This window comes from Cryphonectria parasitica, assembly GCF_011745365.1.
Source record: "Cryphonectria parasitica EP155 unplaced genomic scaffold M406scaffold_1, whole genome shotgun sequence".
Lineage (NCBI taxonomy): Eukaryota > Fungi > Ascomycota > Sordariomycetes > Diaporthales > Cryphonectriaceae > Cryphonectria > Cryphonectria parasitica.
In genome coordinates, this window is record NW_024468909.1 from 5,668,453 (window position 1) to 5,692,722 (window position 24,270).

Consider the following 24,270-nt stretch of genomic DNA (forward strand, 5'->3'; position numbering starts at 1 on the left):
CACGTTTCTGCAGCGGCCCGCTCAATCCTGTCCCTCGATGACCATGCCGAGGGCGTTGGGCATGCCAACAAGGATTTTGCCCCTGGGCACACGCACATCCTTGAGCCTCATGCAACCAAAAACATTCAGCTCTTTCAAATTCGGACAGCTGCGGAAAATACTGCCGACGACAAAGTCCGTAACCTCCTCACAGAAGCTGAGCTCGAGTTCCTGGAGTGCGGGGTATGTATTTCTAGGGTCGAAAACTTCCTCAAAGGCCTGGCTTGAGATGTGTCGGCACGCATGAATGTTCAAGCTGCGCAGGGAACGACCAGAGTGGGCCATGAGGGCTTTGAAACCATCGGAACACAAACCTATGCCATCCGGGTTCTGGCGAGGATGTGAGGAGTCGAGTTGTCGACACTTTTGTAGGTCAAGGAAAATAAGGCCAGGGTTGTTCCAACCGGTGAAGAGACGAGTAAAGCCGGCATCGGTCATAACCTCACTATCAGTGATGCGCAGCTTCGACAGTGTGCGACAGTTGGTGTGGATAGCATCGAGAACTGTATTGTCAAGCTCCGGTGCCACGCGCAAGGAGAGGGTCTTGAGTCCGCCACCAATTTTGCCGAGTACGTCGACCCAGATGTCGGGGTGTACGTTCTTGTGGAGGTTGATGCTCAGGTGTTGCAAGTTCTTGAGGTGGCCCACTTCTCGGACCCCATCTCCGCTGACCGCCTGGTTATGGTAGACCTTGATCCGTTTCAGCGACGGAGTCGCGTCCTTGAGCACAGCCAAACATTCATCGTCGAAATGCTTGTCCGTGTAGTAGACCTGCAGTGTATGTAGAGACTGACCCTTTGTGGTCAAGTATCTCTTCCACATATCATTGCTCAGGAGATTGGCGCCGTGGACGTGCAGTGCCTGGAGCTTGAGCTGGTCCCGTGAGAGAGCGTACTCCAGGACCTCATCCTTAAACTGAATGGCATTTTTTAGTTTCAAACTTCTCATATTGGGCACGACCTGAAATATCCGGATCATGTCATCTGAGCTCAGTTTGGTGGCGTCGTAGACAGTAACCTCACGAGCTGTTGGTTGGATAAAGAGGTTGAGGGTATTTTGGTCCATCAGCCGCTTCTTGGAGAGCAGGCGAGAAATTTTGTCGACCATACGGGGCGGCAACTCGCCTAGGTCATCTGCTAGATCAATGTTCTTCGCGAGAGTCTCGATGCAGAGACTCATGAGACTCTTGGCGCCGATGACATAGGTGCCGTCAAGCATGTTGCTTTGGTTCTTGCGGCGACGGCCGACCGGCCCACCAGGAGCTGGCTTCTTCTTCTTCTTGGCTGGGCCCTCCTCCTCCTTCTCGAGTTTCTTGCCGCAGGGTGTGCACAGGAGACCACCAGAAGGTGTCTCGCGCGTGTAGGGTGTGACCGTAAACCTGACTTGACACATTTCGCCTGTTGCGTGTTCCCGTTCAGTCATTGCGATAAGTCCTGAGATATCAGATCTTTGGTGAATACGTACAGTTTGCTAACTGACCAGGCTGTGGTGCACTGGCCCTCATCAGCTCCTCGAGCAGATCAGCTTCTTCGTCAGAGTCCGCCAGACGCTTCTTGCGTTTTTGGAAACGCTTAGAAGATTTGATCTTATCAATGGCCTTCTGCTGATCCAGTTTGCGCTTGCGGGCCAGCTCATCTGCACCTTCGCCATCTTCACCACCAGCACCATTGGCATTGGAGTTTGATGGGCCCTCACCAGCATCAACATTATCTTGTTGGCCTTGTGCATTAACTTCATCTCTGCGACGTGCGTAATCAAGACGAATCTGCGTGGCATCGATGTTGTGGCTGGCTAAGAAATCTGTCAATGCAGACTGGGGACCTCTGATAGTCCGACCCCGGCGCGTGGCGGTCTGTACAGACTGGTTGTTCTGTGCACCGACTGTTTGAGGGGTGGCAGTCTGCACCGTAGTGACTTGTACAGCAGCAACTTGGATGGCAGCGCCCGGAGCACTATTGGATGGTGCTACGGTTGTCAATGGAGCCTGTGCACTATCAGCAGCAGCAAGTGTAGTGCTCGGGGCTTGCTGTTGAGCAGTCTGAGTGCGCTGATGACCAGCCCTCGTAGTGCGAGCCATCTTCGTAGTTAAGGCTGGTAGGATGGCGCTGGCTGAGCGACGAGTGCGGATGAATACTCGGCGCGAGAATACAAGTGGACTTGATCATGCAAGGAGTGGAAGACGATAATGTCTTGCTGAACCTCTGTCGTAGGTGAGGTGAGGTCAGGTGAGTCGCTGCTGGGGCCGTTTGATACTGAGAGGCGGGGTGAATTGTTGCGTGACAACGGTTATAGACAAGGGGAAAAATCGAGATGCAACTTTGGTCCAAGACTAAGCCTCCTGGGATACAGAGAGGAGGGAGAGAGAGAAGGCGCGTAGGGGACGCGCTATCCCGTGTTTGCAATATATGCAAGCACTTTACGGTGGTCAGTACTGAGGATCACTAATCCCAGGCGGGTCTAAGTGCTTACGCTGCCCCGCTAGCGTAGAGGTACTTTATCCCGGCCTGAGCTGGGCAATGGGGACTCTTACCTTAATGGGACCCACTTTTCCACATGATAGCGCGCCAGGCTAGAACGCGAGGCATTGGGTGGCAACCTCCCCAAACTCCAACTGAAAGGGCGCACCTACTAGGCGTGAAAGCCGCTGGATTTTCCTTCAAACTTTACTCTGCTAAAGGGAGCCTTTCTGCTGTTCTGCCCTTTCCGTCACCACCCTTGCTCCTAGCCAAGCAGACAGCCAGACACTTCTCAGCCCGTGTTCCTTCTCTTCAGGACATCACTGTACACCATCCCCAGGTCTTGCCTCTTGTTGGGTACCATCGTCTGCAGAGCAACCTCAATTTCCAGCGGCCAAGATGGCGAGAACTAGGAGTTCTCAATCTGCCCGAGCTGGCAATTTGGGTAAGATTGATTCAAGCGATAAGATGCGTCGCCATGGAGTAAATGCAAGCACCATGAGACTGACTTGCATTGCTAGCTGAGGCTGCCTCCGCTTCTTCCAGTGCCGCAATCAACACCCCGATGCCCCTCAAACGCCCTCGCGGTCGTCCAGCCAAGGCAATGACTGCTGCCGATACCACCGTCAACAGAGGTTCACACTCCTCTGCCTCCACCTCAAATTATTCAGAGTCTGCCTCAGGTTACTCGACCCCGCTCACTAGCAATGTGCCCACGCCTGCCCCAGAGAAGTCGACTCGTGCTGGAGCGATTGAGGTCGTTATCCCTATGATCAAGACTCGCAAGGGCACTTCTGAAGCCATGCAGAAAGCAAGAGACTTCTTTAAGGGGAATGACTCCGACCGAAAGCGTGGATTTATGGAAATCGTTGATAGTGACGATGAGCTATTGGACACTTCTCCAAGTGCCCAAGGTACCCGCTATGACGAGAAGGTGGCTAGACAACTGCAAGAGGAGTTCGATCGACAGGCTGCCGAGGCCTTGACTCTTGATGGTGGCCAGGGCCTTTTCGATTCCGATGCAGTTGAGGACAGTGACGATGCCGTCGTGGCCAACTCTAAAGGCAAGGGAAAGGCTGTCAGCGCCCTCCCGCCCCGGGGTGCTCGCACAACAGCAAAAGCCGTCGTGCCTGATTCCGATGACGATATTCTCACTGAGTCCGACTTCGACAATTACGAGCCCCCGGCCAAGAAGCAGAAAAGAACCACCGGCAAGGTTAAGGGCAAGGGCAAGGGCAAGGGCAAGATGCCTGCGACCACGTTCTCTGACGAGGACGACGAGGACGACGTGCCTGGTATGTTGATGGCCCGCATGGTCTTTTCCTATCCATCAAAGTGATCAAACGATTTCCAAGCTTCACTACATCATCCACTAATATACTATAGTCCCGAGTAAGCACCAAGTCAAAAGGACGACCAAGAAGGATGTCATTCCCGAGACAGATGAATCCGCTATGGACGCAGCCAGTAGCAAGGGCTACGAAGACACCGATGATTTGAGCGACCTCACCTCTCTCCTGTCGGACGACGAGGATGCAGCAGATCAGCCAAGTAGGATTCGGGGAGCCTCTCGTCGCGGCTTTTCTGCCTACAAGAACAAGAAGGGGCAAGATACCGTTCGAGGCAAGTTAGAGACGAATCATCCACTTCTTAAGACTATGTGGGATGATCTCGAGAAGATGAAACGCCTGAATGCTGGTAAGGCTGAGCAGCCGAAGACCATCTCTCGCCATCTCAAACCCTTCCAACTGGAGGGCCTTGCTTGGATGAAGGCAATGGAACAGACAAAGTGGAAGGGCGGCCTTCTAGGCGACGAGATGGGCCTTGGGAAAACCATACAGGCCGTCAGCCTCATCATGAGTGACTATCCCGCCAAGCAACCCACGCTTGTCCTGGTCCCACCGGTCGCTCTGATGCAATGGGTCAGCGAGATCGACAGCTATACCGACGGGACACTAAAAACCCTCGTCTATCACGGCACTAATCCCAAGGCCAAAGCCAAGTCAGTCAAGGAGTTGAAGAAATACGATGTCATCATGATGTCGTACAACAGCTTGGAGTCCTTGTACAGGAAGCAGGAGAAAGGCTTCAGGAGAAAGGACGGCCTGCACAAGGAGAAGTCGTTGATTCACTCCATCCACTTCCACCGTGTGATCCTGGATGAGGCTCATTGTATCAAAACACGCACGACCATGACAGCAAAGGCCTGCTTCGCCTTGAAGGTTGAGTACCGCTGGTGTCTTACCGGCACACCTCTCCAGAATCGCATCGGCGAGTTCTTCAGTCTGATCAGATTCCTCAACATTCGCCCCTTCGCTTCGTACTTCTGCAAGCACTGTCCTTGCGAGTCGATCAACTGGGACATGAACGATGAGCACGTGTGCAAGAGCTGCAAACATAGCGCGATGCAACATATCAGTGTATTCAACCAAGGTAAGCTTGACTTCTCTGTAAATATCTGCTTGGCGCACTAACATGTCTTCCAGAGCTTTTGAACCCTATTCAACGCTATGGTAACTTTGGCCCTGGCAAGGAGGCTTTCCAGAAGCTCCGTATGATGACCGACCGGATCATGTTGCGTCGTCTCAAGAAGGATCACACCAATTCCATGGATCTGCCAGTCAAGGAGATCTTTGTGGATCGCCAGTTCTTCGGCGCCGCAGAGAATGATTTTGCAAACAGTATCATGACCAACGGTCGGCGAAACTTCGACACATACGTCGCTCAGGGTGTTCTTCTCAACAACTACGCCAACATCTTTGGTCTCATCATGCAAATGAGACAGGTCGCGGACCACCCTGATCTCATCCTGAAGAAGAACGCAGCCGAGGGTCAGAACGTTCTACAGTGCATCATCTGTGACGAGCCGGCCGAGGAAGCCATACGGTCTAGGTGTAAGCATGATTTCTGCCGCGCGTGTGCGAAGGCATACCTCAACTCTCAGGATCAGCCTGACTGCCCCCGTTGCCACATTCCGCTGTCCATTGATCTTGAGCAACCTGAGATCGAGCAAGATGAGACTCTTGTTAGGAAGTCAAGCATCATCAATCGAATCAAGATGGAGAAGTGGACTTCCTCCTCCAAGATCGAGCTGCTGGTCCGCGAGCTCCACAAGCTTCGCTCGGACAAGGCTACCCACAAGTCGATCATCTTTTCCCAATTCACGACCATGCTTCAGCTTATCGAGTGGCGGCTGCGCCGCGCAGGAATCTCCACCGTGATGCTGGATGGCTCCATGACTCCGGCTCAGCGTGCGGCGTCCATCAACCACTTTATGACCAACGTGGACGTGGAGTGCTTTTTGGTGTCTCTCAAGGCTGGTGGTGTGGCGCTCAACCTCACCGAGGCGTCACATGTTTTCATTGTTGATCCGTAAGTCTGAATGCTCACAAGTATGATGGACTGCGTGCTAATTTGACGACTGCAGATGGTGGAACCCGGCGGCCGAGTGGCAATCCGCGGACCGATGCCACCGCATTGGACAGACGCGCCCATGCACCATCACTCGCCTCTGCATTGAGGATTCAGTCGAGAGTCGCATGGTTCTCCTGCAAGAGAAGAAGACGAACATGATCAATTCCACCATCAACTCTGATGATACGGCAATGGAGTCCTTGAGCCCAGAGGACCTTCAATTCCTCTTTCGCGGATCTTGAGTGACTCACATCGGCCGATACTTCATCTTTCCATGGCATTTCTGACTTTGGCGGCATCCTTTATGCCCATACTTCCAATTTCTGCCGAAGCGCCTGCCGATTCACAGCGGCCATACTTTGTGTCGCTACGGTTACACAGTACGTGCTGATCACATTATTGCCGTGGTGGCGATTGGGGCTCGAAATCGGAATTTCTACCATCCTTTTTGAGCTGTTACGTTGACGACATGTTCATGTCAACCCTGGAGCTTTCTACAATTATTTCTTTTGTTAGAACTTGATGATAGGACATAGGAACAACCTTTTCATACTACATTTCGAGAGCTGGCGTTCATGATGTAGGAACAGTGGGTGGAGGGCGTCACACGAGGCAAGGAGAGGAAAGTGTTTTCAATTATTTGGTGCCTGAAGACTTCAGCAACAAAGTCAACGATCTTCATGTGGACGTCGGGGCCTGTCACAGAAGGTGTAGGTCAGGGCAATTGTTGGACGCTCAGCCCTAGATGATTGAAGTTCCTAATTTTGTTATGCAAAAATGAATGGTACCCCCTATTAGACTTTTCGCATATCCGTTCCAGTCGTTGACGTGATTTCCTGGCAAAAGATTTATTGTAACTACGCCTACATGGGTGATCTTGGTCACGGCTGACAATCAAAACCCATGCATGCAGCAAGTCGCATAGGTGTTCTTCGCTGTCAAAGACGTCAGGGCAACGGATGAAGGACGCGACGAGTGTGTTTGGTCTCATCATGCACGGATGGGTCGCTGACGAGAGACGGTTTCGTCCAGGCGGGACCGTCAAACATGGGACCAGAACGACTGGGCCGGTGCCCCTCAAAACTTAAATAGTCAAGATCGCGGTGCTGGCATGGAACAAGCTATGTCGACGGGCTTGTCTTGTTTTGCTACATCGTGTCTGAGGAGGGCGGGGTTCAAAAACATCAATAGAGCACCGTTGAGACGGATGTATTATGGAAGACGGAGGAGGAGGAGAGTTGACATGGGTCAGCCGATGTGTATGGCCCGTCTAAAAATTACAACAAGCGCAGCAGGATCCCTGTTAACGTGTTGCTGACGAACGACCCGGCGGGCTTGACACCGCCCCTACTACTATAGTACGTACACACAAGAGTACTACCGCTACCTTGGCGCCAGCGGCCGGCCCCTTTGACGATCAGAGCCCTATATGCAAGACTGCCGCTGGTCGTGTGCTAAAAGTGGACCATTCTTTTTTGGACACAGGCCAAATAGTAGCTTTCGCGCTTCTTAAATTATTCCTCTCTCAACTTCTGGCCTCACTCCTCTCACCGTTGGTCACTTCCAGCTGGCATCATCCACTGCCATAAACGCGCTGTCGACCTTCGTCCGCTCCTTACCGATTCTATTCGAAGCGTCTTCTCGTCCCGATCTCTGTCGCGAGCGCGCTGCTGCTGCCCCTTTTCTCGACGAAGCGCCATTCGGCAATCCCACGATGCGATGGCTCACCTCCTTCGCGGGCTACTGTGCCCCTCTCTTCCTGATCATGTCGCCCATCCTGTCATACAGTGACCAGGCGCTCTCGATGCACCGGAACAAGTCTAGCGCGGGCTTCTCCCTCGACATACCGCTCATTATGCTGGTGGCATCTTTTTTCAGGTACGACCAGAAGAATTCTCGGGCGATTCGCGCGCCCCCGTGCCTTTCCTATACTGACAATTGGATGTCGACAGAATATTCTACTACCCTGGTGCACGATTCGACGGCGCGCTCCTGATACAATCCTTCCTCATGGTGATTATGCAGGTGCTGCTGCTCAAGATTGCGCTGGATCACCGGCCGGGCCCTGCGTCCAAAGGCGGTGACGCTGCTCTGCCGTTCGCCGGCGCGGCAAAAGAAGGGCTCTGGGAAAGAAGGAGGCCATACCAGTTCTGGCAATGGAGGTCACCAAAGCCGTATGTCTTGATCGAAACCCTCTGGAAGAATTTGTGTGTCTGTCATGCTGACCTAGTTCTCGCGCTCTAGGTATTGGCAGTTTTTGCTGTACCTCTTCATCGTCCTCACGGCGCTGGAGCTTATACTCGCGCCCTTTACCGGCATTTACGCTTTATACTCAGTCCTGTTGGGCTATATTGGTCTTTCCGTCGAGGCGACGTTGCCCCTGCCGCAGATCTTCGCCAACGCCCGCTCACGATCCTGCAAGGGGTTCCGGGTGTCGGTTCTGGCTAGCTGGCTGGCAGGAGACGCCATGAAGATGTTCTGGTTTTTCACCTCGACAACTGAGATCCCTTGGGCTTTCAAGTTGTGCGGTATGTTCCAGGCGGGCTGCGACTGCTTTCTGGGGATCCAGTACCTGATGTACGGAAACGGGGATCACAAGCTAAAGGAAGACGGCTCGCTGCCCATGGAGCTGCCCATGGAGAAAAAGACAGTCCTGCCCCTCCCGGCAACAAACGGAAGTTCCATGGTGAGCGGCCGCCGAACACCGTTTGAGAAGTCGCTGCAATAGGTAAAGAAGGGTTGGTGGCCATGATTTTTCTGGATGGTTTTACAATATAGATCTTAGAAGATACCAGCTTGGTTTGGTATATCAAGCCAGCTTTGGTCGTAAAATCGATCGCACCTCACGTAGGATCTGCCACGAGGGTGCGTCTCTCCATCAATTGATCAATTTGACTGCTAGCTGCGTTGCTTCTGCAAGCCACTCGTCATTGCTTTGGCAGATAAACAGGCTCCCCTTGATCGCCCAGGCTGTTAGTGCCTGTTACTGCGTGATAACCAGCCACCTGGACCATCATCAATTGCGAACCGAGCTGATGTCTCTGTAGTTTTGAAAAAGTTGGGTTGGTTCAGCCAGAGCGTCTCTGAATTTTGCTGGATTTCAACGGCCCTCTAAGGGTGGGTCTGCTGCTTCATTGGGTGTTGTTGTGCCAACCCTGGAAGTTCCGCCCTATCATTATTTCACCAGTCCACTCAGAGCCCTGGAGTTATCGACAAGTCGGCCTGCAACCTCGAGCACTTCCCTCACCCTGCCTGGCAACCCCCCATGAACCTCTCTCGTCCCTTGACCTCGGACCACTTTTTATTTTTCCTCTCTTAAGGTCTACATTTTGACCGTCGTACATTGTCTCGATAAATCGACTGACCAGATCTCCCCTCTTTGAGCTTCTGCTACTTTCTTGCGAGATTGCCAAGCTCCCATCATTCTACTGCCAGACCGCGCTGGAGATTTCAAACAAGACATACTTCGAGTACATACGAATCCTCTACCTGCATCTTTCCATTTTCTTCAACCTCGTCTTTTACCAGCCAAAACGCAACAATTTGTGGCTCTGTACTACCTCAGCCTTTCGCAATTAGGGCCGATCTTTGTTACATACCATCAGTTTCATCGTCTGAGAAACAACAGCCAGACTGGACAACCCATCTCACAAGGTGAGTTCTTCAACCCTGCTGACACGCTACAACAAACACTCGCGCGATCTGCCTCCCCTCCCCTCCTCTGCTTTCTAATTTGACATGATCGGAGATATTGTTCCTGTTTCTTCTACACCACGAGGCAAGCACTACTCACTCGACTCTCCATCCTCTCACCTCGCTCACATCTAAGCGTTCCTCCTCTGACTCCACCACCTGGGAATATCTCCTCCCACCCCGACCCACCTCACTTTCACCACCACCACCACATCTTCCTTTTCTGACCTTCTTCATGCACTGAAGACTGAACCCAAACCTTAGACTTAACAGAAGACTCGTCCAACGAGCCATCAGCCACATACACCCATATTTCGACAACTTGATCCTCGTCTCAACAGGCTCGTCACTCCTCAGGCATCTCCATCCTGCGTCCGTCCGCTGATCAAGGTTGCTCTTCCCCTTCCAGACATCATGGTTGCCAACTTTCGCACCTACGAGGGCCAGCTTCGCCTTCTCACCGCGGTCATCGCGGCGCACCCTGAGCTGAAGCTCAATTACAAGGGTAAGTCAAAACTTGGATGCCTTTGATTGTTTTCCTGGCTTTCCTGATATCAATCGTGTCCGCTCCTTCTGACCTTCCTCTCACCATCTTGCCTCCTACTACCACGCTCTCTCAAACCCTTCCCTCTTGCCCAACATAGACACCATACCCGCACTCACCCCGCCCTACACCTATACCTGTACTCAGTTGGTCAAGGCTGGTTCTGACTTGTTCAGAATTGGCCAAACACTTTGGCTCGGACTGGAGCGAGTCCGGCGTTGAGCACTTCTTCCGCCCAATCAAGAAGAATGCGAAGGAAATCCAGGGTTTGGTCCGCCGTGGCGAGGACGCCGCCAACTACGACCACAAACTGGTAAGCTAACGCTTAACTATGAACATCAGAGATTCACAAGTACTTTGGAGACTCGACTCCCGACGGGATCCAGTTCCAGTTCCGAGCCATCAAGAAGGATGCTGAGAACTTGAAACAGGCCAGGGGTTCCAGTGGCAGCACTGCTCCGGCCACGCCCTCTTCATCTGGCCCTAAGACTCCACGGACTGGTGGCTCTCGCAAGAGAGCCGCCCCCTCCACCGGGAAGTCGACCAGTACCAAGAAGCAGAAGGGGAGCTCTGTGAAGTTCTCCGGCATTCTGAACCCCAGCGTCGCTGACGATGACGACGACGACAACGACTCTTCTGACAACGAGTTCCCTCCCATCGAGATGACCCCTACCAAGAGCGGTATCCGTATCAACCACGAGAAGATGGCTGCGCATGAGCGTGCCATGGGCATCACCTATCCCAAAGATACTCCGGCCCTGGATCCCACTCAGACCATCACTAGTGATGATGAGGATGAGGTTCGGATCTTGACTCCTGCCGATGCTCGTACCTCTTTCCCCTCGAAGAAGCCTGATGCCCAGGCTATGGCCGTTGATGGCAAGGACGCCTCGCAGACTTCAGACCACGACTCTTCCGGCCTCTTTAGTGCGTACACTACGGAGCCTACCGCGCAGGAATTTGCCAATTATGACGATGAGTGCTGAGCACTTCTCTGTAAATGGATGGGAACCCGCCGCGATTGTGGCTGGTCACAATTTTCGAGTGGTTAAGTCTATTACATTCTCAAACATCTTCGGGGCTCACCTGACGAGGTTTTGCCATGCTTCTCTTTACTCTTTTCTTTTTTTTTTTTCTTCTTTTTTTTTTCCTGTTCTTTTTTCTTTTCGTTTTTCTTCCTTGCCCTTTCTCTGGATTTGGGCAACGCCCAATTTGTTGGACCATTTCGTTGGACGCGTTGGCCTGCAAAATACCCAGATCTGTTGGTCTCGTTGCCCCTTGCGGTCATGTACGATACCTAAAAAGCCTGTTTTGTCTTTCTTTGGAGTTGCAGTGAGCAATTGGCTGCTCCTATTTCTCCGCCATGCTGGAAGATCAGATTGCGATGGATTATTGGGGACGGAATCGAAAATTTTACTGCTCACTACTGGATGATTTGGCGGCTTCTTCAAGGACGCGGGAGAGAGGCTTGCTCTGCTAAAGCAGGTAGAAGGATGGCGGTTGTTCAGAAACAGTACGCGCATGTCAGTGGCGGGGAGGCACGAACTCTGCTGCCGTGGGCACTGGAAGGCATATCAGCTCACAGCCTATGAAAGTGCACAACAGAACTATGCGATGACTTCTCATTTTGACACGTCTCTGGTGATACTCCCCTCCTTGTCTTATTTCGTCTCATTGGACAACAAATTTGTGAGCCTATGTAATCCAGAAACACAAGGCCATTTGCTGGTGTCTTGGCACTCCGTCTCACAGTGCAAATTTGGTGCGGAAAATGACAGATACAAAGTCTTCCGAGGATCGACCATAGAGTACAGCGGACAAGGCCGCTTACTGAAATCCCCTGCAGTTTACGAGTGAGTGAGTGACCAGTGACAGTGATCTCTGATCACCCCAGAAACATCAATTATGGACCGACGAAGCGGCTTATCCCGAGGGCCGAGTAGGTAGGTAGTCTGGCGGAGATGATCCGGGTCTAGGCGTCTTCTGCATAATAATTCGGCATTAACTTGTCTTCCTGTTCTTCTATTTGACAATCAATTTGACGTTGCGAATAGGTGGGTTGCTTATTATGGTATGTACTGTAACGATGAGTTACTTAAAGCAGGAGGGAACTGGGCGGGATGGGACACCCTTGTAAGTATTGGTTACCGATTTGAGGTAAGTATCTAAGGGGAAAGGGGGGTTGCGGGCCCTGGGGAAGCCCCTGTATCTGCAGTACATGTCATGTTCTCGAATACGACCTCAGGGCTAGTCTATGAGATTAGTTATGCTTCACTCAAATCGACTCGTATGATTTCCAACGGTCTGATTTACACGGCTGTAAAGTGATGTTCATGTATGATACAACAATCAATTTTGCGATCTATCAAGTATTTAACTTGTGCAAACAGGAAGGAGAGGAGGAAGGAGAGGAAAGAGAGGAGGAAAGAGAGGAGGAAAGAGAGGAGGAAAGAGAGGAGGAAAGAGAGGAGGAAAGAGAGGAGGAAAGAGAGGAGGAAAGAGAGGAGGAAAGAGAGGAGGAAAGAGAGGAGGAAAGAGAGGAGGAAAGAGAGGAGGAAAGAGAGGAGGAAAGAGAGGAGGAAGGATAAAGCTATGCAGAGTCTCTGATAGTAATAAATAGCTCTCGCAACCAAAATAAGTTTGCTTACGGAGGCTCCACGGTATGTATAATGATAATAAGAAGTAGCGCAATCAGGATATGAAATAATTTGGTTCCACCCTTACAACTCAGCTAACTCACCGGTGTAAGACTCATTCATCACACAAACCTAGCTGGCTTCTTTCTTCGTAACATGTAGCACATGAAATGACGGGTTTGTACATGGAAGGAATAGATATCTCACCTCACTCGTTCATCAAGACTCGGAGAAATCTTCCATGTTCACCCAGAAACTCTTTCTCTCTCTCTCTCTCTCTCTCTCTCTCTCTCTTACATACACACACATATAGACACACACACAAGATGGCGACCACTGCAACCCTCAAGCCCAGGGTTCATCAGTTGAGACGAGCGATGGTGAAGGTCAGCGTAGCAAGGCGGGTGCGCGTGTGTGAGCTTGAGAGATCGAGAAGGGAATTGGGGATGAGGTATAAGTATTGTCAGGCTGAGGAGAAGATGATAGTAGCAGCAGTAGCAGCTGCAAAAGTTTCTAGAGACTAGCAATGAACAAGCAGCTTAGACCATTTTAAGTTGGAAGCAGAGCTCATAGATCTTCCTCCTCTCCTTCCTTCCCTCTTTCCTTCCCTCTTTCCTTCCCTCCTCTCGTCTCTCTTAACTTGGAGCTGTGTATTTTGATTGAAAAATGTGCGAGGGCCAGTGAGTCACTGGCCCAGGGCCGTGCACGGCCCCTCCAGCCAGCCAACAGCCAGACCTGTTTTCTTGGTGGTTTTTGCAAGTCCTCAGTCCCACTCCGTGACACCTATCGCAGGATGAGCAGTGCTTCCAGGACATCAGAAGGAACTTTTTGCACTGGCAACAGTATGAGAGTTGTTCAAGGCATGACTTGGGAACCTTCAGGGCGCTGACAACGCCTTTGCTGGGAAGGGAATCCTCTTTTGGCCACTGCCTGCCACCCCCTTGGGTAGCACTTGAGGATGTCTGTGTCGACGACGCTTTCTTCAAGGCTGCAAAAGCCTTCGCGCCCGTGCCTGTCGTAATAGCTGAGTTGATCTCCGCCATCAGCGTGTCCCAGGTTAACTTGCCGACCTTGTGGTCCCTGGTAGCAAAGGCGTGCATCGTGGATAGCACGTTCTCAATCTTCTTGAGGACCAGAGCAATCATGAAGTTGTCAGGAGGCTCGTAGTGAAGCTCCTTGAGGCGACGACGCATATACTGAAGGTCATCGCGAAAAGCTGCGAGAGACGCGTAATCAGCGACCTGGCAAGCCGCAAAACGGACTGCTATTTGATCAACGTGATCCTCTGAATGCTTGGGCAGAGTACGCATCACAGCCTGGTAGATGGTGTATGGGTCTCGTTCACGAGGGTTGAGGCCTGCGTTGGTAAGTGTGCTTCGCACCTTTTGCAGTGTGCTTTGAAGCATCGTAACCACTTGGGCTCGCTGGCGAGTCCAGGCAGAGAAGCCTTCAGGATCAGTTGCCCTGTCTGGCTCAGGAACTGATTCAAGGATATAGTGAAGATATTCGTGCGAGAGGAGGGTCGACTCGACCATGATACTCCAATCTTCAAGGTTCTCTTCTCCCAGAAGCGCTGGGACGCTGTGCTGGATGGACATCACCCTTGTTCCGTCCATCTTGAATGCCATCGTTGTTGGTGGTCTTGGTGATGATGGAAGAGGGACCGTGGCCGCCTCCTCAATGCTTGGAATAGCTTGTATGTCCTTGTTGACGGACTGGCTTGCGATGTTCTCGTTAGCAGAGTCCATCTGTTATGGGGATCAGGACGGCTTAGGTGACCTGAAGAGCTTGAGGGTCGAAAGGACCAGCTTGAGGGTCCTCTCTGTTGTTTTGAGTGAATTCAACCGCGTTGAGGGCGATTCGAGGTCGAATTCGAGGTTTGCCGTAACCAGAGGTCGAGGTTCTATCGTGAGATACTCGAAAAGAAGGGCAAAAGGGCTTCATAACCTGTGTGAGGGCAAAAAGATTGCATTGCTGAGCGCTGAAGAAGAAAAAGAAAGGAAGACAAACGCCACGAGGCCAGCTATCTGAGGCTATCAACAGGTCTGGCTGTTGGCTGGCTGGAGGGGCCGTGAGTCACTGGCCCTCGCACAAAAAATGTACTAAAAACTACTTTCCTAATCGAGCGAAATCTGAACCAATCAGAGCTCTGATCTTAATGAACAAGAGCTAATTGTTTTTATGAGTTATCTTTACATTCATTTTTTACTTATTTCTTCGGCTTTTTCCTTATTTATTAACTTTTTTCCTGTATAGCTATGTCTAATGAGAAATCATTTCAAGAAATAGCATACACTCTCGTTGTTGTGTGTTTCTATATCATTATTAGCTTAGCTTATGTTGCATTGAGTTCACAACATGGAGAAACCGGCTATGACCTTCTTGAGAGATTTTGCTGTCTTCCAGTAATTGCATATAGCAATTCTTGTGACTTCATGCACAGAGCAAACTTCCACAGTAGCCGCTGCGGTATCGCAAGATTTATTAGGTGTTTGAATATTCTGAGTTGTGACTTTGTCTGGAGCATGGAGATGTATTCTATGTTTCTAAATAATAGCAAAAAAGACCTGTGTATGGGATCTATGAATCCATGTTTTCCACCCCGATACGCCGATGAACATGCGTGTTACATTATGTGTTATAAGCCTCTCTCCCTTAGGTGGGTTCTTTTGTATCCCCTCCGTTTTGGCTCACCCTCATCCAATGTAAAGACAGATTAAATGGCACCGCTCGTTCCTCCTTTGTGGGTATCACAGTCGTCAAAAACAGTTCAACAAATCAACCATCCATCCATTTTCCTTCCCTTCTTCTATTTATACACCAACCTTTTCGACATTCGCATCACTGCTTGTCCGCGAGTGACGCGAATCAGTGACCGCCGTAGCAGCAGCAGCGTTACCCTCCTCATCGGCCGTGTCCTCCTTACCGCTCTCTGTCGCGTCGGCGGCACCAGTGATCTCGCCCTTCTCAGCGGCCTCCGCCTTGTTGCGCCCAGGCTGCTTGCTCTTGGTGCTCTTCCACTCGAGCGCCAGTGCGCCAATGATGGTCAGGCACGACATGGCCACGGCGACGACAAAAGCGACGCGCAAGCTCGAGTTGTACGCTTTCAGCACGGCGGCCTTGGCGGAGGCGGGGATGACGTTGACAAATTCGGTGGCGCCGGCGGAGAGGACCAGCGCCGGGTTGACGCCCGGGATTCCGGCCAGGTTCTTGAGCAGCTCGTTGTCGAGGACGTTGCTGCCGACGGAGGTAAAGATGGCACCGCCCAGCAGCTGGCTGAAGAGGATCAGCGAGGTGCCGACGGGGACATCGCGCGTAGGCAGGACGGTCTGGGCTGCCAGGTTGGGAGCCTGGAAGGACGAGCCCATGCCGAAGCCGTAGACGATCTGGAAGCCAATCCACTTGCCCTCGGAGGTGTCGACCTGCAGGGTGGTGAGCAGGCCGGAGCCCACGGACATTATGCAGATGCCGACGAGGAGAAACGGGGTGTAGTAGCCGATGCGGGCGACCAGGAAGCCCGAGCTGATGCTGGCGAGGACCATGCTCAGCACGAGGGGCAGGAGGCGGATGCCCGAGTTGACGGCAGAGATGCCTTCGATAGCTTGGAACCAGATAGGCAGGTAGTAGACGACGATCATCATGGACGCGCCGATGCAGAACGTGACCCAGAAGCCGGCGATGATGCTCCTCTGGCAAAAGATCCTTGGCGGGATGGTGGCGGTCTCGGGGCGGAGGATCTGCACGGCGACGAAGCCGATCAGTAGCACGCCGGCCAGCACGAGCAGTGCGATGATGCGGCCGTTGTGCCAGGCGTAGGTGGTGCCGCCCCACTGCAGGGCGAGCAGCAGGCAGACGACACCGGGCAGGAGGAAGAAGATGCCGAGGAAATCGAGCTGGCTGAGCTTCTGCCTTGTCGGGAGGGCCTGGGCGTCGCGGTCAGGAATCTTGAGTAGGAGGAAGATGAAAGCCATGGCGACGCCGCCAAAGGGCAGATTGATGTAGAAGCACCAGCGCCACGAGACATCGGTGGTGAAGGCACCGCCCAGCAGGGGACCAATGACGGAGGCGAGACCGAACACGGCACCGAAGAGGCCCTGGAAGATGGGTCGCCTGTGCAGGGGAAGGGCGTAAACAATAACGGTAATAGTACCGCTCATGATACCCGCGCTGCCCACGCCGGCGATGGCACGACCCACGATAAAGGCGGTGGAGCTGGGAGCAGCGCCGCATATGGCGGAGCCGATCTCGAAGAGGGCGATGGCGGAGAGGAAGCAGGTCTTGACCGAGTAGAAGGTGTACAGCTTGCCAAATGAGAGCTGAAAGGCGCAGTTGGTCAACATGTAGGCCGAGCCATACCAGCCGATGTCCGTCTCACTGTGAAACTCGTCGGTGATCTTGGGAATGGCCGTTGCGATAATAAGACGATCCTAATGGTTGGGGATTGATTGGTCAGTATGATGCCAAGACGAAGGAGAGCCGGTACTACATACCAGAGCAACCAGGAACATGCTCGTAAAGGTCGATATCATAATAAGGGCAAGCTTCGGGCCGTGAGGATACACGATATCCTCTGTGCGAGTGCGCGCCAGCTCGATCCGGTTCTGTTCTTGAGATACATTGGTGGCGGTGGGTTGTGCCTCAGGAAAGGGAGCAGTCTCCTGAGAGCCGTCAAGAGGCGGATTGGCCGTCTGATCGGGCTTCTTTGCCCGTTTCAGGAACGACATGTCGTTAAGGTGATGGTGTGTAGTTACACTGTATGTGGTTCTGTTTCCTTTTCTGTCTTTGTGTAGGTGCAGGGGCAATGCGTGATGGATCCACTGCTAAGTATGTTTACAAAACTTGGAGATGTTGGGTGACAAAAGGTCTACTTAGGGAAGGCAGGAATGAAAGAAGTAAATTGGAGGCGGACAATGACGACAACGACGACGATGATATATAAACTCTTCAACAATCTAACACCCGGACTTTAGACTATCCATAGCTGACACATGGCGGAAGATGGCGTAAGTTAGTTATTCGGACGGATAAGCTCGGCCTCGGACAAGCCAACATGGTCCGCGATTTGCTGTGTATACACTACTAGCCAAATGAATACAGTAATGAGCGTGTCAGCCTCAGCTACTCCTTAAAGCCCATTCAGCCCATGAGTGGCCCTCCCCCCTGTTTTTTTGGAGGGGGGTTTTTTTGTTTGTTTTTTTCCCTTTCTTTTTTCCCTTCGCCCCCCCCCCCCTTTTTTTTTCTCCTTTTTTTCCGTCATTTTTCCTAACCATCCTGCTAGGCTGAATACGATGTGCGAAGCTACCTGTTTGCAGTGAAAAGCTTTTGCAAATCGTCCATGGCCGAATATCATGCTGTGCGCAACATTCTGCTATGCGCAACATGGCTCATTTTTCCGTGGCTTACATATCGCAACAAGGATGAATAATAAGTCTCCGCCAACACAATACACAATATGTTATTGTTGTCCTTTTTGGGAGAGGTTTTGGGGCGGTGGAGGAGGATCTCGCCGGGCCCGAGTCCGATCATTAGCCTCTTGTGCCTGAATACCTTTTGTGTAGGTGTTTGTTTGCAGCCCTTCGTTCTGGGCCGGGGTTCGGACGTAACCAAGTGCGCTCCGAAAATACCATACAAGAGCTCTTTTAGTTCGGGCATTCCAATACCCGAAGCGGTCTTTTCAGGGGAATTGTCCGATGAGGAAAAGACCTTTTTCTTTTCTTCCCTTGCTAGAAAATGGTCGAGACTCCCCGACCCACTCGTCCTTTGCCTCTCATTTTACATCTCGGGCCCGAAAACGTGGCAGCCTTGACTTTGTGACTTGCTTACAAAAATCTGGACCCGGCCCCGTGGAGACTTTTGAGAAGTGGCTGAACAAGCACCGTGACCACCACCTGGGCCCCCGTCTAGCTGTGGAAGTGCAAAAAGCGGCTGGTTGCCATCCACGCCTTTGTCAAGACCCATGGAATCATCAAGGCATTCCTCCTTACTGCCGATGAACACAGCAAGATACGGGAGCGTGTCCTGGATAAGAGTGTGGAGGAGGCCTTCGGTGACCGGATTGACCAGGCATCTTGAAGCCCTTCGAGTGCCTCTGCGAAGATATCGGTATATCGAGCAGCTTGCTCTAAATTGGTCACGTAGGCGTCTTTACCCTCTCCCACTTGGTCATGGTCTAAGAACGAAGTTGCTAGATCGCTGGGCATTTCCTTGTTGTCCATGTCGGGAAATTCGCACCCGATCTCTTCATCTTCGTCAACCATGTTGCTACCAAACTTGTCCGCAAGGTCGTGCAGAAGCTGTTGGTAGTCCTCGTAATCCTCGTCGTCTTCATACTCGTCGTCTTCATACTCGTCGTACTCGTCATAGACATCTTCATCATCGTCCTCGATATCATCTTCGTAGTCCTCGAGATCTTCTTACCATGTTACGAGTCCTCTTGAGGGATGACAGCTTGATAGCTGCAGGGCTGCAGACAGGTTCCTCGGATTTGTTGCTGGCTTGTAGACGAGTACTGCTGCAAGTGACTCGCACATTGACAGAAATATCCTCAAGAATGGGCATTTTGAAAATATCACGAGAGATATTTCTTTGTAAATGGTCTTGATTCTCATGATTGTAGGATCCGGTAATACTCTGGTGGTACTCTCACTGCGTCTGCCTGGGTAGGTCACTTCTTCCTGACTTTGATATGCATGGCTGAGTCTCCTTGTATTGTGACCAATAGGAGATGCAATGAGGAGCACTACTCAAAGCCGAGTATTAATCCTCCGCATCCATGAGCAGTGATCTCTTAAACGAAAATCATCTAAAATGAGCTGATAATTTTTGATACTTTAGATGATTTTCGTTCAGTGGTTCTGCTCATGGATGCGGATGTTCAAGTATTGTACATTGAGGTGAGCTCCGAAGATGTTTAAGAATGTAGTAGACTTGTGCTCAATATTTCCTTTGCGGACAAAAGCCATGTCGGGCTGGCAATTGATGCACCTGCGGTACCCTATAGATTCATGGGGTGCACTCCCACGAGGAACTCTGGTGGTTGACCCGGAACACGCCCAGGGAACGGGTTGGAGGATGACTGAAGATCCTCGTGGACGCATCATGGGAATTGCCTTCGGCTGTGCCTGTGGGGATTTATGGAGAGTTCCCCTGTGAATTAGTCCGTGGGCAGTTCCTTGGTGAATTCCTGGCGAATTCTCAGGGAAATCATCTGAACTTTCACTAAGCTTTGCTTCTCCCTTATCTTAGTGAATATATTAGATAGCTATGATCTTTTTTCAGCTACTACCAGAGATAGAGAAGGGCATCCTTCCATAACATACTGCAATGCACTGCACAGCTGAGAGCGATTATAATAAAAGAGGAGAAAACAGAATAAATAAAAGAAGGAGAGAAAGAAGGAGAGAGGGAAAGAAGGGGAGGGGGAAAGAAGGAGGGAGGGAAAGAAGGAAGGAGAGAAGGAAAGAAGGGGAGGGGGAAAGAAGGAAGGAGGGAAAGAAGGAAAGAAAAAAAGAAAAAGGAAAGGATTGGCTTTGCTCGACAATGCCACCATGGGCACTTACTGCGCACAGAAAATTGGCCGTTTGCGACAAGGAGACTTTGGGATGGAGAGATACTTGTCGGGCTGACTGGCTGGTGGAAGAGTGCGGACTAATACTACCGCCGCCGTGGTGTATCTAGGTTACCAAGATTGCTCAATCATGGTGACTCAACATCTTACCCGAGTCCACACCGCGTGACACCTGGTCGATCTGTAATCTTATACGAATCTAGGAATCACTCAGGACGGGCCTGCATTGTCAGACAGACGCACATGTCATGTATTAGACAGATACGAGCCTAGTCCTCGAAACTTGTCGAGTTGCAACCGAGTGAGAGAATGAGAGAGTTGTGGCGTGTTTCATTAACCGTCATACCTACGCAATCGTGCGTCCGCCTCCTCTTCCGTTGCTGTCCTCGCGAGTCGTGACCGTGCCCCTATATTTGATAGTAAGAAAGCCCCAACCTCCTGCCAGAACACCTTGACCTGTATAGAACCTGAAACCCTCAATTCCTAGTTCCGACCTGTTTTGTCGTAGTTGCTATTGTTGTACACCCGCCATGGGGAGTGGTCACCCAAAAGACACGAAGCCATGGTGGCGACAGTCCCATAAGCCCGCCCGGGGCGAGCCTTCAAAAATTCACGTTGTCGCATTATTTCCATGTTCCTGGTCCCATTACGCCGTATGGGGACATATCCTGCAGCTGCAGGTTCTGGTCCACCTGTGATGTATTTTGGACATTCTCGACCATACCCGGCGGGTTGCCCCAGATGTCAAAGTCTAGCGTCCCGTTAAAATCAAAATAGTTGCCCATGTAGGCGTCAAACGGTGGAATTTCGACCGCGCTGAGGTCCATAGGGACCCCATGCCCGACCCCTGCAGCGGCGTTGTTGGCAATAAAGCCAAACATATCACTGCTGGGTGTCCTCCCAGAGTCGCTCTTGGTGCTCGCGTCGTCGGAGCCGGGCATCAGCGTGCGCAGCTTTTGTACGCATCGAGGCGTCTCGGGGGACTGGCCCAGCCTCACGCGGAGGGCCTCTTCTCGCTTGCGCCACGCCTTGAAGATGAAGTGCGCCAGCTGGTAGTACAGTTTTTGAGACACCTCGTAGAATTCTGGGTGGAATTCGTAGACATCCTCCACGGCCTGCCATGCCTTGTCCACAAGCCGCCCCGTCGTGCGATACGAGAGCTGGCCCACGAGGTACGCAAATATATCAAGCTGGAAGTGCAGCCGCGAGAACCAGTCCCAGCCCGGGTAGCTTGCTATCTTGTACTGCTGGATGGCGGAGCTCGTCGTGTCGACGGCAAGCTTGAACGCGTTGCTCGTGTGATCAAAGACCTCGGTGCCCCAGTCAGAGGATTCTGCCGGCGGTTTGGCAAGCGCCGCGAGCTTGCCCATGAGGTGCTCCTTGAGGTGACGAGCAAGATCGTGGAGGGGTCCGGCCGTTGGTGAAGAGAACCTGCTGTACATCTCGTCCAGCTGCTCGTGGAGCTTGAGGACGACCGCCCTGTACTCGGCAACCTTGGCCTTGTTGGGCGTGGTGATCCCCCTCGTGGCCTCCAACTCGTTGATCAGCAGTATCGTCTCAATGCCCGGCAAATGTATGAGATACTTGGCAATTCTGAAGATGGTAATGACGAGGATCATGTCCGTCGGCCCTTCCTTGTCCTCGATCGGCTCCGTGGCAGAAGGTAAGAGATCATCGTCGCTGATGTTCTTGGGCTCCTTGGTGTCCCAGCCGCGGGGCAGAAGCGTATGGCTAAGCCCCGACATCATGGCATACTTGGCATCGACCATGATGATCTGCCACCAGAGCCGTCTCCTCATCTCCGTCTCGAAGGGCTTGAGGCCTAGCAGCTCACCATCACGGTGCAGTCCCATCTTCTGGGCAACACGAATGACTACGCCATTCAAGATCCACGACGCATGACGATTGTATCGTCCTTGCAATGAGATCTGGAAGTGATTAGTCACGGGCCAGTATGGCTCTTGGCCACAGCAGAGGTATTCTTCAAGGTTTAAACTCACCAGATAAATGACTAGGGCCTGAAGCGTCAAGAGATCGTGGGTCTTGAGGAAGCCCATACGCGTTAGAGTCAAACGGACGCCCTGGCTGAAATTCGCCAGCGCCTTATCTCGTGAAATTCCGAGAATTTCTTGACATTCCTCCTTGCTCATCGAGACGGTGGCCAGAGTATATATAGAGAAGAGAAGGGCCTCCACGTTCTTGGGTAGCCGTGGCGATGTCCCTGTTGCCTCCAACAGGTGGGGCTGCACTGTCGGAACGTGGATGATCTTGGTCAAGGGGTTGCATCGGTCGAGAAAGATCTGCCACAGACGAACTATATGACTAGGGCTCGGGGCGAGTTCTTTAGGACTGGCAGAGGGCAGCTCCGCCGCGCCGAAGAGAAGATCCGAGTTGTCATCGGGAGAGTTGGAGACTTCGTCCATGGGAAGGGGGGTAGATTCGTCGCATGAGATCTCTTCGTCGACGATCTTCCGCATTGATTTCAACTGCAGGCCGACATCATTCAGTATGAGTATGGAAGGGGAGGGGGAAACAGACAAATGGGAACGGGCTTATGGCGTACTTCATCGTAGACAGTCGTCAGCAGGTACGAATCCATGAAACGGACGCCGCCGTCCTCCTCTATGAGCTTGCCGGCGGGCTTCCATTTTGGAATGGGATCTTCCAGTTCCGGTATGCAGTCGGGCTTGGGAGAGGGAGGCTTCGCCGGGGGCGGAGAGGGCGGCTTTGCGGTTGCGTACTCCTTCAACAACTCCTCACACCTGGCCAAGCGCTCCTGGAGGTCCTGATTTGGTCTCCGGCGTTTCCGGGCAGGTGCCGGCGTGCTCGGCGTGCATGTCACGTTTGCCTGTAAACGGGCCAGCCATCATCAGCTCCGGTCCGCATCAACTCCATCTTGCTTCACTTCATCCTCCCTCTTCCTCTCTCTAATTCTCTCACACACGCCAGGGTGGACGGGGCCACACCAACCTTGAGACAATTGGCGCATGGGAAACTCCTGTCACACTTGATCTTGCGATGTTGGCAGAGGACGCAGGCGAGGATACGCTGTGGCTTTCTCGGGGCGCCTGTAGGCTGCACGCCTGGGGTGGTCGCTGCCGCTGTCGACGCTGTGGGTGTGGGTGCGGATATGGATATAGGAGATTCAGTCGTCGCCGCCGACCTCGATGCTTGAACCCCTGCCTGAGGGGCGTCCATCTTTTTTTGGTTTTATTATGGTTCAAGTTTATCTTTTTTTATATTCTTCTCCCTTCTCTTCTTCCGCTGTCTTCAAACTGGGGTGCTGCCCTATCCCGCGTCTGGATTCATCAGCCCACGAGATCCGGAGTCTTTGGGGAAATCCGCAGCTCGACCCTAGATGGCGGTTCCCGACGCCGCTGGTGGAGTTCGAAATGTCTCGATCCTGAAAGTTGGTGAGGGAAGGCTTCAGCAGGAGGTGGGAGTAGCGGTGGCTGGGTGCTGAGGTGTTATGGGGTTGAATGTTGGGACTGAGGAGGGAGGGGGAGGAGACGTCTCGGTGCAACAAGTGGAGATGCATGTGAGGAAGGAAAAGGGAAACCGTTTGCTGGCCTATGTCGTAACAAAGTTTGAATCACAAGGGGGCCCCCCCTCCTCCCGTTAGATGCCAAGCCCTGTACCCTAAACTGCAGTACTTTCCAGTGTACTATCCATTTACTGTACCTCACTACGGATGGATTGATCAACAGTTATGAACATCCAAGTCTAAAATCTTTCGGAGTCAAACCTGTAAGACAGAAGAAGAACGGCCAAGAAGACAAGACATATTACCATGATGCCGGTTAGACAAAACATTGTAGGCTTCCGTATTACACGATGAGAATCCCAGAAACCCCTCCATGCGTTACCCTTCATGCGCCCTCAAGATTTTTCTTCGACACATCTCGCGCCCGGATCCAGTTA

General features: G+C 52.1%; 10 protein-coding genes across 10 annotated transcripts; 5 read left to right on the forward strand and 5 right to left on the reverse strand.

Moving 5' to 3' along the window:
• Nucleotides 1-21: 21 nt before the first annotated feature.
• Nucleotides 22-2,116, reverse strand: M406DRAFT_245061 (RNI-like protein; the record flags this gene model as incomplete). Its single annotated transcript, XM_040916304.1, has 2 exons — nt 22-1,436; nt 1,504-2,116. The coding sequence occupies 2 exons, from the start codon at nt 2,114-2,116 to the stop codon at nt 22-24; spliced, it is 2,028 nt and encodes a 675-aa protein (XP_040781880.1).
• A 619-nt stretch (nt 2,117-2,735) lies between these two features.
• On the forward strand, nt 2,736-3,790 carry M406DRAFT_344394 (uncharacterized protein; the record flags this gene model as incomplete). Its single annotated transcript, XM_040921971.1, has 2 exons — nt 2,736-2,940; nt 3,017-3,790. Coding segments are annotated over exons 1-2 (819 nt in total), but the record flags the coding sequence as incomplete, so codon positions are not given.
• Nucleotides 3,791-3,949: 159 nt separating this feature from the next.
• M406DRAFT_246728 (uncharacterized protein) lies at nt 3,950-6,151 on the forward strand (the record flags this gene model as incomplete). The annotated part of the gene is made up of 3 exons (XM_040916421.1): nt 3,950-4,928; nt 4,982-5,867; nt 5,923-6,151. The coding sequence occupies 3 exons, from the start codon at nt 3,950-3,952 to the stop codon at nt 6,149-6,151; spliced, it is 2,094 nt and encodes a 697-aa protein (XP_040781882.1).
• Nucleotides 6,152-6,168: 17 nt separating this feature from the next.
• Nucleotides 6,169-6,702, forward strand: M406DRAFT_101045 (uncharacterized protein; the record flags this gene model as incomplete). Its single annotated transcript, XM_040914938.1, has 1 exon — nt 6,169-6,702. A coding segment is annotated over one exon (206 nt), but the record flags the coding sequence as incomplete, so codon positions are not given.
• Nucleotides 6,703-7,623: 921 nt separating this feature from the next.
• Nucleotides 7,624-8,637, forward strand: M406DRAFT_336479 (uncharacterized protein; the record flags this gene model as incomplete). Its single annotated transcript, XM_040921156.1, has 3 exons — nt 7,624-7,787; nt 7,862-8,083; nt 8,154-8,637. 3 exons carry the CDS (start codon nt 7,624-7,626, stop codon nt 8,635-8,637), a joined length of 870 nt encoding a protein of 289 aa, XP_040781884.1.
• A 1,379-nt stretch (nt 8,638-10,016) lies between these two features.
• Nucleotides 10,017-11,132, forward strand: M406DRAFT_326336 (uncharacterized protein; the record flags this gene model as incomplete). Its single annotated transcript, XM_040920071.1, has 3 exons — nt 10,017-10,107; nt 10,323-10,459; nt 10,491-11,132. The coding sequence occupies 3 exons, from the start codon at nt 10,017-10,019 to the stop codon at nt 11,130-11,132; spliced, it is 870 nt and encodes a 289-aa protein (XP_040781885.1).
• Nucleotides 11,133-13,565: 2,433 nt separating this feature from the next.
• M406DRAFT_326337 (uncharacterized protein) lies at nt 13,566-14,410 on the reverse strand (the record flags this gene model as incomplete). Its single annotated transcript, XM_040920072.1, has 2 exons — nt 13,566-13,615; nt 13,735-14,410. The coding sequence occupies 2 exons, from the start codon at nt 14,408-14,410 to the stop codon at nt 13,566-13,568; spliced, it is 726 nt and encodes a 241-aa protein (XP_040781886.1).
• Nucleotides 14,411-15,334: 924 nt separating this feature from the next.
• On the reverse strand, nt 15,335-17,506 carry M406DRAFT_96985 (uncharacterized protein; the record flags this gene model as incomplete). The annotated part of the gene is made up of 4 exons (XM_040926349.1): nt 15,335-15,626; nt 15,709-17,209; nt 17,273-17,350; nt 17,399-17,506. 4 exons carry the CDS (start codon nt 17,504-17,506, stop codon nt 15,592-15,594), a joined length of 1,722 nt encoding a protein of 573 aa, XP_040781887.1. The 3' UTR covers nt 15,335-15,591.
• Nucleotides 17,507-18,682: 1,176 nt separating this feature from the next.
• Nucleotides 18,683-19,340, reverse strand: M406DRAFT_67284 (uncharacterized protein; the record flags this gene model as incomplete). Its single annotated transcript, XM_040925058.1, has 2 exons — nt 18,683-19,162; nt 19,200-19,340. The coding sequence occupies 2 exons, from the start codon at nt 19,338-19,340 to the stop codon at nt 18,683-18,685; spliced, it is 621 nt and encodes a 206-aa protein (XP_040781888.1).
• A 1,320-nt stretch (nt 19,341-20,660) lies between these two features.
• M406DRAFT_272252 (uncharacterized protein) lies at nt 20,661-23,863 on the reverse strand. The gene is made up of 5 exons (XM_040918143.1): nt 23,320-23,863; nt 22,913-23,197; nt 22,350-22,835; nt 21,229-22,277; nt 20,661-21,165 (listed from the first exon to the last, which is right to left on the reverse strand). Exons 1-5 carry the CDS (start codon nt 23,545-23,547, stop codon nt 20,973-20,975), a joined length of 2,241 nt encoding a protein of 746 aa, XP_040781889.1. The 5' UTR covers nt 23,548-23,863; the 3' UTR covers nt 20,661-20,972.
• Nucleotides 23,864-24,270: the final 407 nt, after the last annotated feature.